The following is a 16,168-nucleotide window of genomic DNA, read 5'->3' on the forward strand; positions in this document are numbered from 1 at the left end:
ATATTCTGTACATGCAGCATGGTAATGATCTTATATACAACAATATCACAAGGGCGTCTGTCACCCCCCGGTTTCATACGGTAGTAGTATCGGTTACGGGTTGGTCATCATAGTCGGAAAAAAGTGTTGGAACGGATGCATATCCTTTCTCTTACGGGTAAAGAGCGTCAAAGCCGCAAGCGTGCTTTCTCCACCGCCCCCCGTGGGTACTCCACCTATTTTGCATATCACCAAAACATCGATTGCCACATTAGTGATAAATTCCTGCCAATGCTCGGAGATCACGTCGCCTTGGTCGCTAGAGGTTTCGTGTAACAGGCCTTTTTCGGTCGCTCACCCAAATTGTCATGACTTGCCTGTTCTCTGCCTGTTCTCCACGAGCAAAACATTCTATCCAGACGACATGCGTGAAGTTTTTGCGGAGGAATCTGATCTGATTCAGTGCTACCGCAGTACCGCCGCCCCCGGGGGGTTTTGTTGTGGGTCTCTTTTCCAATCTCAACTCCACAACAGCGGAGGTTGCCCCAGTTTGTCGACTCCTGCGTAGCAAGCGGAGTTTTCCCTTGCTCTCCCACTGTATGTAATCGATGATAGTGAGATCCGCGAGTCGTCTCTGGCCTTGCAGGGTTGCAATGCAATGCGCGCACGGTGGTCCACCGTCTCTCACGCCCCGGGTTCCGAGCGAGACCTAGTGAGCGCGTGTTCGTGTTGTTGGGCTGTTTCACCCTCTACTAATCGTCATCAGGCGACTTTCACCCTGGACTATCGCGTCGTGAGTTGCGTCTTTTGGCAAGCACCGCACGAAGATGGCGGTAAAACCGGGCACGAACAGCACGAACACTCTACACCTGTGCAGCTAAGCAACTTATCTGATCTGCAAATGCTAATCCCGGGTGGATGTTTCTCTTGGCCTTGATCGTTATACGTGCAATGTGCAGTAAGCAGCGTCAGTAGCAGCAGAGCAATCTGTGGGGGAGTAAAGTGGAGGAAAAGCCTCTCTCTCTCTCTCTTCTTGAGGCGGCTTCTTCGGATATGTCTCGCCACTATTTTGTTTTCTACCGGATTTACACCTGTCTTGCATCTTCGCTTTATTGCTGCTGCTGTCGACGTCCTGCATCTATCACGCCAAAGCCTCTGAGTGACAGTCCAATGTCTTTGAATCTGCCTAAATATGATCGAAGCTCTCCTTCTCTCAATCAAATCCTGCATATTCGGCTCTTGCGGCATCTGGAGTCTAGATTTCTGCCGACCTGTTTTTCACTAGTTGCTGTTTTGTTACAGTCCCATGTCGGCTGGTCGTCCAAAACCACGGGATGGACAGTGTGCGTCTCCTAGCGGAAGAAGTAGGGTCGGTCTGCCAGTCGGTCGTGTGGACCACCCGAGCGGAGCGACCCTTTGCAACGACAAGGCCCGGTTTAGTGTCTGTTACATTCTATTTTCCGCACCGACGACACCAATGTCCGCGCCGAGGCCTACCTGCAGACCTTTCCCCCCTTGTTGCTGCAAGAAGCACCAGAGGTGTGTCTTTTGTCCCTCGGTTTACCCTTCGGTCTCGCCCAGTGAATGTGCTGCTGCTTGTGCGCCGTCGTCGACCACGACCTAGAAAAGGTCAGAGGGCCAGAATGTCTCAAACTACTGTACTGTAGCAGAAGGTGAGTCGTTGCAAAGCTCCGTTATGCCCGCAATATCCCTCGCTCGCTCACAATGTCACTGTTCCACCGCCACCCATGTTGCCCTGTGCCTGGCTATCCCATGTCTGTGCCCGTGCAACTAGTCTCCCTTTCTTTCCCTTTCTGCTTGTTACATGGCCCCGGGGATTTCTCTGCTGCTCCAGATCTCTGCTTCTCTTCTATGTGGGGTCCCCATTGTCCCCGCTCCAATGCTTGACCTTCTCTGACACATGGCGCTTCGCGCATGATGGTCATGACGGATGCGGAGGAGGGCGACTGTCGTATGGAGGTGGAACTGGAGGGTGAGGGTCGGCAGTGTCTATATTGTGGCTGCCGGGGCTATTGTACTGCTTGATGCCACTTCTGTCGACACGATAGAATGATTGATTGCTCTCGGTTTGTTTCCCTAAGTAAGGAAGGAAGGAAGGTCGGGGTGCCCCTGCTGCTATATCGTCTCTCTTAGTTCTAGATCACACTTTGTTGTACACGAGCCAGATGAGCGCAATCGCGAGTACTCTCATACAGATCTCTGAAATGTTGCTTCTATTCATATATATATCTTCCCTTTCGCCCCCTCGACCGCTTGCCGACACCGCATACTTCCTCCTATCTCCCAACTACCCATGAACCACACCAAACCGACCGCCAAGCGACGACCGAGGCAGACGGAAAGATGAGAAAAGTAAATCCAGAGGGAAAAGTGTGGGAAGGAACGGACGAACGGACGATGCATTGCCCTTTCTGTGCCAAGTTCTGCTGCTCTCGGTCACGGTCACGTTGACCCGAACCATGGGAAGAGAGAAAGTCGTATTAATTCCAGGCCGGGGAGGTTGGAACGTCCATTACTTCGTGCGTGTATCCAGTACATAAGGTGTGCTCGCATCCTAGTCAATTCCGTCATAAGGCACGAAAGGAAATCGATGTACGCAGTACAACACCAAGGAATGGACATAAGTGATGTAAGGCAAAGTACAAGGATGAAATGGATGCAGAAAAGGCAAGAACGAAACGATGCAGAAAGGCAGAGAAGGAAGAGAGAGAGAGAGGAGAGAATGTCGGGAAGAAGAGAGCAAAGAGGAAAGTTATTTTGAGAGCGACTAGGATACACTCAAAAGGGAACATATTAAAAAAGAGAAGCAAAGAAGAGTGCAGTGGGAAAAAGAAGAGAAGAGGAGGAAGAAAGTTCACCAGCGAGAAGGGTGAATTAGAGGACACACATAGATACATACCTACCTACCTAGTTATCAATCCACAAAGAGATCGGAAACAACAGAGAAAACCAGAGACTGGCTGCTGTGATTTGTGCGAACCATCTCCAATAAGACAGAAGAGTGAGGAAGACGCAAGAAGTGTTGACATAAAATGCTTAGGATTTGCTTCTTCTCTTTTTCGCCAATCATGTCTCTCACGTCAGTAGGACAGGATGTGTCTGGGGTTGTATCATCTCCTAACGCCGTCAAGTCCAGAAAATGACAGTGAATAGCACAGGCAGAGAAACATGGAAGATGGCCAGATCTCACAACAGCATGCATGATCCCAAAGGACAGAGTGCTGACATACAGTCTTCGAAAGCTCCTGGACTGGGATTTTGTTCTGGGGAAAGGTTCAGCAGCCAAACAGACTTCCTCGACCTCACGTAGAAAAGAGGAAAAGTACTGTAGCTACCGCCTGAGTTGGATTTAGGTGTGGTTCTGTATACATTAAAACAAAGCCTGTTGCCATGTTCTTCAATTGTCTTCTTCTTGTTTATTCTTCGTATGCATATATAAACATACAGTCCTCGGCCTGTATTGGCCGCCATGAAAGCGAATGTGGGGTATCTTCTGAGTTAGTCGTAAAGCGAATGTGGGTATCCTTTTGGGTGTCGTGAAGCGAGAGTCGTGCGGCTTAATATCGTTATGAGCCATGAGTGAGTAAAACAGCAGAAAAGCAAGAGATTAGAAAAGCACCAGTTCTTTTCTTTCAGGTGCTACGCCATGCCGATGCAGATGCAAATGCGAGAGAAAAACAACGCGTCATCATCATCGAAAGATGAGAGAAATAGTAATACAAGTCGTGAATGTAATGGATGGAGCGCGTCGGACGCAAAGCTGTTTACTCGATGTTGTGAGCAACGAGTTCGACATCGGCACAAGACTCATAGTCAGTCTCGGCAGCAACGACACTTCTCCAGAGCAATTGGTACTGGGGGCCGACGGTAAAGTAAGGCGCGGTACCGTTGACGTGACAGAGAGCAAAGGTCACAAAGTCAGAGGTCTTGTTGCTGGGTGTGTTGTATTCGAGGACGGCAGTCGACTTGTTCGATGGCAGGAATGAAAAGCCAGGAGTGCTGCCGCGGTAGCTCAGGTCGATGTAGTCATAGCCGTCAGGCGCGGAAGACATGGTGGGTGCTTGGTCGAGGAGAGTGAGGTTGAAGGGAGGGAGGTTGCCAATGGGTTGCTGGAGGTCGCTTGTGTTGGAGATGACTGTGTTTTTGTAATAAGTACGCGGTGTAGGTGAAGAGCGACAGAACAAAGACTTACCCCAACCGATGGAGCGACTGGCGTTTCTTGTACCGACAACTGTCTGTCTGGAGGCGCCGACGTGGAAAGCGGTCAAGAAGAAGTTGTTGAAGTCCTCGGGTCCCTTGACGACTTCAGTATGCAGGGTGAATGGCTTGCTAGAGTCAAAGGTGCAGTTGCCTGCGGCTGCTAGAGGAGCGACAGCGAGCGCAGCGAAGGCGGCGATGAATGACTTTGTGGAAACCATGATTGTGTTGTGGGTGAGAGGGTGCTATGATGAGATTCGTATTGATGACAGTAGTAGTAGTGGTGGTTATGAGAGTGGTGTTATTGCAGAGTAGGAAACAGTGAAACAGAAAGGTAGATAGGGCAGTCTTAAGGAAAAGCAGATAGAGGATTAATCGTCTTTGGGGTAATTATAAAGTGTAGATCAAGTGGGTAGATGTTCTAGACTAACATGGCACTACTGCACTTACTTCTGTACTGCGTCTACCGTGGCTGGAGTTTTGCATGTCACGGTACAGAAACATGTGTCATGCACATACCTCTGCCTCTACCACAACTCCTGTGCAGACACATGCATGCACCCCGGGCGGGCAAGCAAGCAAGGTTTCCTTAGCTGCGCACATCGTATTGTGTATGCGTGATGATGCCTTGTGCACATCCGCTTTTCTCTCAACCTTTCGTCGATAAGGTCCACTTCAAGGAAGACGAAGAGACTTGGCCTTCCAACTCAAGAACTGCACTGCAAGGACTGCATCTACAGTATTCCTGATCGAGATACAGTAGAGAAAAATAGGCCCACAAACAGTCGCATCTAGTGTTACAGAAGCCAACAGAAAGAAAAAGAGGTCACGGCAGCAACGCCCGGCTTGGCAGGTACAGGTGAGGTGCAACGCGAATGACGTGAAGGTCGTTGGGTCTATCTGAAGATACCAGTATATCGCGAGCGACCTTCGATTCACAAGTACCGCCGAGGCAAAACGAGTGTATAACAACGGTGCGGATGACATTAAAAAGCCCACGAAAAATGCAGCATTCTTTGTTTCGACACAACAGACTTCTCTGTCCCTGAGACATGAAATACGAGGGCAGACAGACAAGAGCAAAGAGGCAGGGCAAGAAGGCTGGGAGGGTGAGGTAAAAGCCCAGCCAACTCTCACCTCCACCGAAAAGCAAAGCAAAGCCAGGTACCTGCCTTCATACAGCTTCGGAGGATTTCAGTTTAGTGCTACTGTACGAAGTGATCGACAGGGCCGATTGCCGGTGTTTTTCTTGGCTTGCTGGCTAAGCTGGTTGATTGGTTACCCCTGTAAACCCACTTCTTCACACACCGACCTCGACTGGACTGTAGATCGATTCTTCGAGGCTGTCTGAGGTGGTGCTCACTTTATTGCTCCCAGGCGTATCCTGTTGCTGTCAAAGCCCTCGGTCTTCGTCGATTACACCCAAGGCATTCAACCGAGTTTGTTCTTTGTCTTCAGTACTGTATATCTAACGGGCTTGGGTTTGGCGTGCCACCGTTTGTGTTGCGGTGAGACGGTTTTCTGGTTGCTGTCATCGTGCATGAAACATCACTGACTGCGCGGGCATGTCTACAGAAGTGGGGAAGGACGTAACGTGATATGACGCTTCAATGTCAGATCAGACGATGAGATGTAGTAGCACAGTAGTAATGTTTGGATGAGATGGGGAAGGCGAGGTGATTGAGTGAGGTGATTAGAGGATCGATAGTATAAGGTAGACATCGGGAGTGGGCATTATGGCGAATAAACCTCTTTGGTTACAAAAGAATATGTTTGGAGATCATCTCATGCACGTCAAGAGGGATTCGAGCTGCGAATTGATGATTGTTGTCGACAGAACAGAGTCAATATGCTTGTCAGTCGCTCCAGACCTTCATCAGTCTTCCGTGGCGCAATTGGCTAGCGCGTTCGACTGTTAGTCCTACAAACAAGCTGCAATCGAGAGGTTCCTAGTTCAAGCCTAGGCGGGAGAGCCACTTTTTTTGCCTCTAGTTTCTTTTTTTGTACCTATCTCTACTATTTTACTCTCGCATCTTTATTTTTGGCGACTGCTACAGATTGGCTAATGAACCTGACTGGAATTGGGGGTGTATTTGGTGTTATTGTTTTGTTTGGTATCTCTGGCTGCGCTGATGTAACATGCTGTTTCTTTTCGTCCAATACTGTCTACCTGGGTCTCAATGGCCTCATGTGTTGCGGACACAATTACACGATTGACCTTTAGTCTGTCAAGCGCATGCTGCTGCTGTTTTTCTCCTCCCGGACTTCCAGAATGATTATTTGCATTTTTTTTTTTTTGATTACTTTCTCTTCTTTGGGATTCCCCTACTGCGGAGGCTGGTACGGCTTGACGAGCATCTCACTGAACTTCTCCAGCTTCTCCTTGCCTCTGACCTCCTCGACCAGCAAGGGCATCTTGACGACGTTGAACTCCTCGTACAACTCCTCGATCTGCTCGAGGTACTTCTTCTGCATCTTTCTGCGCGCGTTGCATTGCTCGCAAGGGTTGTCTTGCTTGGGGAAAAGCAATTGGTTGACGACGATGCTGTGGGTGTCGATCTCGTAGCTCCCTAGCTCTTGGATCATGCGCTCCGTCTCGTACAGCGAAAGGAACTCGGGAATGCAGACACAGACGAACGTGGTCAGGTCTGCGTCTTTGAACTGCGTGTTGACTTCGCCAATTGTGGCGCGTAGATCCTCCATCTTCTCCATCATGTCGTCCAGGCTCTGACCATTGGGGAGACCGCCGCGTGCGCCCAACACCGAGTTGAGCATGGGGCCGAACTGGCCGGAGAGCTGGGAGATTTTGCCCAGCGCCTTTTCGAGGACGGTGGGGAACTGGAGGAAGCGCAGAGTGTGACCTGTGGGTGCCGTATCGAAGATGATGACCTCATAACTCAGGGACTTGACCTGCTTCAGGACTTCGGCAAAGGACATGGCCTCGTCCACACCGGGGATCTATGGCCGATTGTAAATAACAAAGGTGGGAATTGCAGTATACAATGGCTTACGCTGAAGGCGAGGTCCTGCATCATTCCACCCATGCCTCCCATGCCCGACATCATGTCATTGCTGCCATCATCGTTCTGGCCCGCATTCAGCATCTCGGTGATGCTTCCGTTCGGATCGATTTCCATGGCAGACAGGTTGTCGAATCCGTTCACCAGTCGCGCGTCCTTGCCGAATTTCTGGTTGAATGCATCCGAGAGGTTGTGCGCGGGGTCTGTGGAGATGAGCAGGACGCTCTTGCGGTGTTTTGCGAGTTGGATGGCGAGAGAGCAGGAAGTCGTCGTTTTGCCGACACCGCCCTTGCCGCCGACGAAGATCCATCGCAGCGACTTTTGGTCGAGGATGGACTGCAGGGAGGGCTCCATGACCTCGTCGTCCGTGTTGACTAACGTTGTCGTGGACATGTTGGATATAGTGTTAGATGTCTCCAGGAACTCGGTCAGTAGGGACTGATAGTATTCCAATAGTGCATATAAAGTCGTATAAAGCTGAGGCAGGTAGATAAATGTGACAGAAATGGCAACCTAAAGTTGGAAAGAGATGGAAAGCGGGACACCTTTCGCTGAATCAAAGCGCGGGGGTGGAGGAGCGTCATTGCGATCACAAGAGAGCGGGATATCTTGGCGCATCTACTTGATGTACAGTAAATGTTCACATTATACTCTGAACCAGAATGAAGGAATCGAAGAATAGAAAAGGTGGTTGAGGATGTATGCCATCTCTTGGTAATTTCATGATATACTTTTTACGCGCCATCTCAGCAGAACAGAGCTGTATACGGCAAACCGCGTCCACGAGGGCGTCCAATGGGGGCGTCCAGTACCAATAATCCAATATCTCTGGACACCGGTTTGCTCGGGCAAGGTCGGACATGTAGCTCATGCCGCATGAGCAATTCAACTTATGAGTCGCGAGGCTATGCGTGTGTGCACTTCTAGCGCTTCCTGATATTCTTCTGTTGTCCTGCTCCCCCGACACAAAATGCTCGTCGGTCGACAAAAACTGTCTGTCGGTTGTGCACCAAGCTTCGAGCCTCGGAAGGTAGCAACTTCCACTATCTGGCCAATGACAGACGAATGCCAGCATCCTCTTCCAGGGCCACAACGTGATCGCCTCGGTGTGACAGGAGCCATGTCCTTCGCTCTGAATGTCGCGGCTCCCAAAACCGTGGCGACCCGGTGCAGACGGGAGGTTGATGCTCTCTTTACAAACATGCTTTCATATCTCGCCAAAACTCCAGCATTGATTTGTATGGGGGTCGATATTTCTCAGTGACTCGCCAATCTTTCAATCCGTACTCCATCCCCTCCCATTCACGCGCCAGTGACCAACATGTCGAGCATGCCCTGAGTAGCCTGTGCTTGCTGTGCTTGCTCGGAGCAATGCCTGACGCGGCGCTGCAGCTGTGTGAAGAGGTTGTCAATGTCGGGAGACTCGCCAAAGTGCTCTGCATAGATGTCAAGAAGCAGAAGAGTGACTTCGCTGGTGATGTTGATGTGGCGAGGGTGGCCGATATACTTGACCAGCCACTTCATGACCGGTAGCAGAGAGGTCTCGTCACGTCCCTTGAGCGCGGTGCGGAGCGCTGATCGGTGTCGCAGTGCGGTGAGCAGAGTGAGGACGTTGGGGTTGTAGAAGTTCTGGGCGTTGAAGACAAGATCGAGCGCCAAGGCATACTGTCCCTTTCTCAGAGCAGTCTCCCACTTGGACTGGTTTCTGATAGTGCCTCTGGCATTGCCGTCGATGACAATGTCAGCGCCCTCGCCGGTGAAGTCTCGGCCGCGCAGCTTCTTCTTGTCGCCCTGTCGGAGCTTCTTGTTCCTCTTGCGGTCGTACTCTTCGATGGTGCCCTCGACCAAAGCCTTCATCTCTCTCTCCTTCTCCTTTGCCTGAACCTTCTGCTGGCCGGAGAGACGGGTTCGGACAGACAGCAGACCAGACTGCATACCGACTGCAAGATGACGGTCTTCTCTGCTTGTGCCAGCGCCGACGACGCTCAGCGACAAGACCGGACTCGGGAACTTGAACGCAGCCACGACATTCCAGCCCGTCGTCTCGAAGACCTTGACGTGTCCGTCCAAGCCACCACTGAGCACTCTGGTGGCATTCGAAGCCAAGCAGAGAGAAGTGACAGTCTTCTGGTGGTTCTTGATGAGCTCGAGCGGCTTTCCAGCCACGAGATCCAGCACGCTGATCTGATTGTCGGCACTGGCCAAGAGCTGAGTGCCCGAGGGCATGGGAAGCACACTCTCGATGGCAGCGGCGTGCTTGAAGGTCATGACGGCCCTGCTGGGTGTTCTCGGATCCCACAGACGCACCGTCTGATCGTAACTGCCACTGACCAGCAGATTGCTGTTCTGGCCGGGCATGAAAGCGCCACTCCTCACGTAGTCCTGATGTCCGGCAAACGTCACCGTGCTCTTCTCGCTGGGTAAGTCCCACAAGCGCACCGTGGTGTCGTCGCTGCAGCTCATCACCGTCGTCAACTCGACGGGGCTCCACCTCGTCACCCAGACGGGCTGTTTGTGTTCCTTCCACGTCTTGAGGATGGCGCGCGAGCCCGTGTCGAATGCCTGGATCGCTCCACTGTCGCCGCCGGCGATGAGCACTCGTCCGTCTCTTCTGATCTCGCCCGAGTGTGCCACATCGTCGTAGCCGAATCTCGTGATGGTCTTGAGAAGTTTTCGCGTTTTCGTCGAGAAAATCTGCACGCGGCTGCCCGACGTCACGGCGAAGGTATCCGAGGGAGGAGTCGCCAGCGGATTCGACGGTAGTCCGGGGAAAGAGATGTGAGTGATTGGGTTTGAGTTGGGCGATGGCACGAGTTGCTGGTTCTTGAAACCTCGCCAGTATCTCTGGTCGGCCGTCAGAGGCGTCGGCCCAGCGGCCAATTTGATCGGCTGTAAGGCCTGTACTTCTGCTGCCATGGCTGATGTGAATTTGTTGTTTTTTCCGATCAGTGACAGGCGTGAAACACAGAAAAACAATCCAGGGTCTCGAGGATTAATATTTCACGAGAGACAAAAGACAATGATTATTCTTTGCCAAGACGCGCAACGCGGAGCGGAGGAGGAGGAGGATTTCCATTTCCGTCATTCTTTTCTTTCCGCTGCTCACGCCACCTCCTCCGAAACCATAACCCCACTGTATCTCCGCCCTGTCCTTGATTGACCCTGAAAGAACTAACACTCTACTACCTTATCTTGTTCCAAACAAGTATACACCGTAGCACTCCCCCCACAACCAACATCCAGGTTGAACCCCATCAACCCATAGAAACCACGTGAACCCATATGAGCCAGATATCTCCAGCCTCAACCTCCCCCTGCACACCCACCTCCAGCACCTCCTGCACACCCGCGCCTACCCCAAAACCATCTGCCCCTCCGAAGTCGCGCGCGCCCTATCGGCAAGCGAACTACGCGCCGGAAACACGCACTCCTGGCGAGACCTGATGCCTCGAGTACGCGAGATCGTATGGGAGATGAGGGCGAGGGGGAGGTGGAGGTTTTGCAGGGGGGCGAGGTTGTCGCGGCCGAGGAGTTGGGGGATGTTAACGGGCCGATTCGAGTGAGGAGGGTCGTTGGGGGTTCGTAGAGAGTGGGCCGTGGGTTTGTTTTTGTTTTCTGTTCTTTGCTGGTTTCTTTCTCTTGCTTGCTTGGGGGTTCGTGAGAGGGCGGGAATCAGTCTCGTGGTTGGGACAGGGTCGCCCTCGTCCCTCGGCGCTGCTTGTGGGGCCTGTGTTGTGATATCACGTCCTGTCGGCTGCAAGTCGAGAAGCCATCTATGGTAGTCAAGGGCATATGATTCATGGTCATTGCTTGCTCGAGGGCAGTCAGATGTATCTAATCCTCCATTATTCGTCTGTCTCGACTACTACCAGCAATCGTGTTAGATACAATATTGCTTTGCACACCCCCTGCCTTCGGACACGAGAGATAGAGAGAGATGACGAGGTAACGTTGGAGAGGTTTGATCGCACACAACGACACAAAAAGGCAATTACTTGTGTCTAATTATTTCACAGTCTTTGTCATTCTTTTATTCCCAATCTTTCCCCTTTATCGAACCCTGCCGTCGTAATTATCAGATGCCTTTATCCCTATGCCTATGATTATTGATCAAGTGCCTGTTCCCCCGCCCCGCCGCCGGACCCCTCTATAGGTAGTATGATACAGAAGATAATACAGTGAAATGCGTAACAGAAAAGACCAGCGCCGAAAGCTCTGCGTTGATCGGAAAGAAAATATTTCCCATCCATTGTTTTACTTATTTTCTTCTTCTCTCCTCTTGCCTCATATCTCGGATCATGCATCCGTGCCAGCTCCTGCTCCTCCGTTCTCCGTCTTGGTATCAACTCCAGTGGTACTGCTCGCACTCTCCCTGCTCTTCTCGAACAGAGCTCTGAAGTCCGAGTTTCCCTTCTTGACAGCAGGCGCAGCCTCGGCAGCATCAGTCATAGCTTTGTCACCTTCTTCCCCAGCCGAAGCAGCAGCAAGAGGACGAGATCCAAGACCGACGCCACCGCCGCCTCTTCTGAATCCAAGTCCACCTCTTCCTCCACGCATGACACCGGATTTCCGTCCGGGTCTGGCCACGCTGGCCTGAGCTGGTCGCATGGCAGTCACAGGTTTACTGCTGCCACCTCCCACGGACTTGCCTTTCTTGGCCGTCGTCAACTCGCTGGCATCGCCGACTCGGACATCCGGTCCTAGCGGCGAACAATCGATTCCCATGCCGACTTTGCCGGCATCTTGCAGATTCACGAATTCGACCAATGCGCCGTTTCTTTCTCTTCGCATCACGATCTTGTGCAGAGGACCGTATTGCGACAGATGAGACTGGATGCGAGCATCATTCACTGTGTCCGGCAGATTCACGAGGGCGATTGTACGTTCGTACTTTGTTCTCGCCGTATCAGCATTCAGTTCGGTTGATGTTATCGTTGTTGCGGCTCCGGTATTCGACGAGTTGGATGCGATCGAAGCGCGACGCGGGTTATTGGTGTTCTGCGTATGCTGAGATGCGTCTTCTGGCTCCACGGACGCACTTGCATTGCGCACAATCTTAGAGGTGTTTTGGTTTGCGGCAGAGGACCTGTCTGTTGCGACCGTTACTCGCAGGAGACGTGACATGAATGGCTTGTTGTTCAAGGCTTCCGCGGCAGCATTCGCTTCTGCCGCCTTGGAGAAGATGACGAAACAGCTTCCGAGGAAGCGGCCGTTCTTCATGATTCTCCTCACGCTTTCAACATTGCCATGCGACGAGAAGGCTTCCTTGATATCTTGCTCTGACGCATTCCAGTCGACGTTGCCAACGTGCACTTCTCTGCCTTCAGAGGTGGCGCCGATGCGACCCTTCTTTGCATCCGGATCAGAGATCAATGCCACAAGCTGATGTTGACCATCGATTGCCTTGCCGTTCATCGACGTTGCTGCACGTGCTTCCTCGGACGTCAGGAATTGAATATAGCAGAAGCGGCGGCGTTGGTTGTATTTCAGCGACGGCAAGCGCACGCTTATGATTGTGCCAAACTGCAGACCGTTAGTTCTTCAATCTACAGTAGAGCAGTAACTATGAGCACTTACATCTTGGAACATCTCGCGCAGCTTGACCTCATCAAAATCGGCAGGATAATTGGTGACATAGATCGTAGACATGGATCCAGCCTGGATTCGTATCGTGCTGCCGTGGAAATCTTTGCCGTCTCGGGTCTTGGCTGCAAGGACAGCCTCATGATCGCTGAACTCGACAGCAGCAAAAGCACCTGTCATGTTATCAAAGGTCGTGATGTTGATCGACAAAATCTCGCCGCAGTCACCGAAAAATTGACGGATGCGTTTCTCCTCGACATCCTCAGGTAGGTCTTTGACAGTGATGGTGTTGTGCTCACGATCTCGCTTGATCTGCGCCGAAGCCGAGGATGACGCCTCGAACTGAGGCTTCGCATCATCAGTCTTGTTACGCTTTATAGCATCGTCGCCATTGGTGTCGGCTTCATCGTCCCGCTTTCTCTTGCTAGAAATAGGTGCGTCTTCGGGGATAGATTCTAATGTAGCGGACGTGGCTTGCGCTGAAGTTGTGGCGGCAGCTTCCGCGGCAGCTTCAGCCTCCTTTGCTCGTCGAATTTGAGTGTAGTACCGGGCAGTACGCGCCTCGATCTCGGCGACTTGTGCGGCTTCGGCAGTTTCGTGCTGCTGGAAGTGATTTGTGTACAACTCGATGATCTTCTCGGGCCAGTCCATATTTCTTTGCGCCAAAGCCCTTCGAAGAACAGAAGTACTGAGACGAGGTGCATTCTCGGGAGTTTCAAGACGTACACCGTCATTCATGCGCTCATGCGACCAGATGAGCAATTCCCAGTAGTAGTATGCGAGCCAGAACTGGGCATTTTGAGACTGAGTCTTGGTCAGGCGCTCCCATACGGCACGAGCGTCACTGGCACGGCGAGCCTCGGTAAGGAATTTGATGTGGATTCTCTCAAGACGGAACAGAGGGTCGCCCTTGTAATCGTCGCCATAGATGTTTTTACCAGCAACCCCAGCATCCTCCAGAGTGCCAGTGATGCCCATGTCAGCCATGTCAACTTCATCGTCGGTGTTCTCAGGATCGAATGCGCGACGGCGAAGATAGCTGCACCAGGCCGAGTAAACCTTGAGCACTTCCTCCATACCACCAATGTTGAGCAGACCGCTGTTGGTGGCCTTGTGCTTGACGTTGCCCACCTCCTCATACGGTCGTCTTTCGACTTCTGATCTGAGGATTCGTCTGGCCCAGAGATCACCAGACCATGGGCAATGGCGCGTGGCACGTTCCAGTGCGGGGAGGATGAGAGGGCTTGCGGTCTGTGCGGTGACGAGGAAATCGGCATAGTCTAACCACCAGTCGATAACAGTGGGGAAACGTAGCAGCGCTCTTTCGAAGAGAGAAGAGCGGACCTCAAAATTGAAGCTGGCAACACGTCCCTTGCGCTCATTCTTGATCTCCCAGTTGAGATACTCGTTGAAAGCAGCATAGAGCGCAGTCTTGTCTCCAGACTCAGTCGCCCTGCGGACGTGGAACTCGTGTTCCTCGCGAAGCGCGAATTGCTGTTTAGCGTGTCCTGCCATTTCGTTAGTGGTGGCCATGATTTCCTCCCAAGTATTAGCATTGTATCTGGACACAATCGGCCAGAACTTCTGTGATGTCTCTGACCACGTTGCGTGGGGGACCTGCAGACGAGCCATGAACATGGCATTGACCTGATCGACCTGCGCTGATGTCGGCTGTTCAGGAAACTCGGCTAGGATCCAGTCGATATAGCGGTCCCAGATGCGATTGCTCTCGTCGATACGCCATTCGGTAGCGTGCACGGCACGTTCCCAGACGTCGAGGACGATCTCGCGTGTGAAGACTTCGGCGCATATCACCTTGTCCTCTTCCGTCCACAGATTCGGGTCGCCCTCGGCCTGTCCATTTGCGACGCTGAAGGTCTGCATGACGTACTCGCCATAGAGCAGCCAGAGCGTGACACTGCTAGGCTCTTCCGAGACGGCCTTCTGACACAGTTCCATGACAGACATGCGCTCCTCCCCCGTGCGTGCCAGCAAGCTCTCATCATTGATCCAGTCTTTCCAGATGTCCTCGCCCACGGCGAATCTTGAATCCATCGCTTCACGTGCTTGCCGTAGATCAGATAACAAGCCATATGTTCTCGGATCGTTCACTTGTTCGCCGGCTGCGTCGTAGATGTGAGCCACGAGGCCCTGGTGGAGCAGGTTGATGAGCTGCACATGAGAGTCATATGCATAAGAGTTCTTCGCCAAGTAATTTTCAAGCTCATGTACCAGTCTCTGGTCAGCGTCAGACATGGATGGCACAGCCACGACGCGCGGAGGCGGCGTTTGCGAAGGGGCTTCGGCCATGACCAGGTCGGAAGAGGAAACATTGGACAGAGTCCTGTGCACACTCATGCGAACAGAGGGGGACGACATGGACGGGGAGCGATGCGCATCAGCAACGTAAGAACTATGTCGAGAGACGGAAGGGTGTTGCAAGGTAGCAACCTCTGTTGGTCATCCAGTCAGCCATTCACATCCACGTGCATATAAGAAAGGGAAAACCTGCCTGCTAGGGTTTCCATTTGGGGACTCGAGGCAGCACGGCCGCCAGCATATTGGAGGGAAGGTCTGTGTAACTGCGGCGTGCCGAAGGGACTCCTCACCTCAGAGCCAGGCGTGGCGACGAAACCCTGCGGCGTCCTCACTTCATGACTACCGTAGGCCGGGTTCCAGACGACCTGCTGAGCTTTGGCGATACTGTCGTACCCCAGACTTGGAGCAGAGCGGGGCGCATCATGTGGGGGAGAGTGCAAGGTAATTTCATTACTGAGGGTAGACGAGGTTCGTTTACCACTTCCCGGACGCGGTCTCCTTAGCGGGGACAGGGGCGCGTTGGATGATTGATGAGCAGTAGCGGCAGCGGCAGCGGCAGCAGAAGGAGGAGGTTGGACAGGTGCAGGAGCGGGAGCGGCACTCGGATGATGATGGTGAGGATGAGGAGTCTGGTTCCGATTCTGATTCGTATGGGCTGGCTGCGAGGTGGGCCTGGTAGGCGACTCCTGCGGGGACAAGAGAGAATTAATGTCCATATCGGGCGGCTAAATGGACACCGTCACGCCAGCGTTTGAGGTTCCAGGTAAGGGGAGTGTGGTAAACCCACACCACCGGGAGGCGGCGACACGGCGGGCTAAGCTCCCACAGTAGGACGCGATAGAGACAACCACCGCAGCGGGCGGCAAGTAGACTAGCCTCGAAGGGCCCTGCTCGGAGGGTTGGTTGCTTCGTTCGCTCGTGTGCAGCAGGCCTGGACCTGGAGGGACCTGGATGCGGTGATAGTCTTGGAGAAGGGAAATGGTTAGCAGGCCTGGCCTCTGGTGACGAGGGAGGGTTTCTGCTTTGCAAACGGGTTGTTGTGCCCGGCG

General features: G+C 52.6%; 4 protein-coding genes across 4 annotated transcripts; all 4 read right to left on the reverse strand.

The window, feature by feature from the left end:
* Window positions 1-3,764: 3,764 nt before the first annotated feature.
* On the reverse strand, window positions 3,765-4,418 carry AAFC00_000892 (uncharacterized protein; the record flags this gene model as incomplete). Its single annotated transcript, XM_069347625.1, has 2 exons — window positions 3,765-4,135; window positions 4,193-4,418. The coding sequence occupies 2 exons, from the start codon at window positions 4,416-4,418 to the stop codon at window positions 3,765-3,767; spliced, it is 597 nt and encodes a 198-aa protein (XP_069203469.1).
* Window positions 4,419-6,522: 2,104 nt separating this feature from the next.
* AAFC00_000893 (uncharacterized protein) lies at window positions 6,523-7,610 on the reverse strand (the record flags this gene model as incomplete). The annotated part of the gene is made up of 2 exons (XM_069347626.1): window positions 6,523-7,155; window positions 7,209-7,610. The coding sequence occupies 2 exons, from the start codon at window positions 7,608-7,610 to the stop codon at window positions 6,523-6,525; spliced, it is 1,035 nt and encodes a 344-aa protein (XP_069203470.1).
* A 909-nt stretch (window positions 7,611-8,519) lies between these two features.
* Window positions 8,520-10,133, reverse strand: AAFC00_000894 (uncharacterized protein; the record flags this gene model as incomplete). Its single annotated transcript, XM_069347627.1, has 1 exon — window positions 8,520-10,133. The coding sequence occupies one exon, from the start codon at window positions 10,131-10,133 to the stop codon at window positions 8,520-8,522; it is 1,614 nt and encodes a 537-aa protein (XP_069203471.1).
* Window positions 10,134-11,513: 1,380 nt separating this feature from the next.
* AAFC00_000895 (uncharacterized protein) lies at window positions 11,514-15,835 on the reverse strand (the record flags this gene model as incomplete). The annotated part of the gene is made up of 3 exons (XM_069347628.1): window positions 11,514-12,740; window positions 12,795-15,253; window positions 15,313-15,835. 3 exons carry the CDS (start codon window positions 15,833-15,835, stop codon window positions 11,514-11,516), a joined length of 4,209 nt encoding a protein of 1,402 aa, XP_069203472.1.
* Between the last annotated feature and the right edge of the window lie 333 nt (window positions 15,836-16,168).

The sequence above is a fragment of the Neodothiora populina genome, assembly GCF_041146345.1.
Source record: "Neodothiora populina strain CPC 39397 chromosome Unknown canker_contig_12, whole genome shotgun sequence".
Classification (NCBI taxonomy): Eukaryota; Fungi; Ascomycota; class Dothideomycetes; order Dothideales; family Dothioraceae; genus Neodothiora; species Neodothiora populina.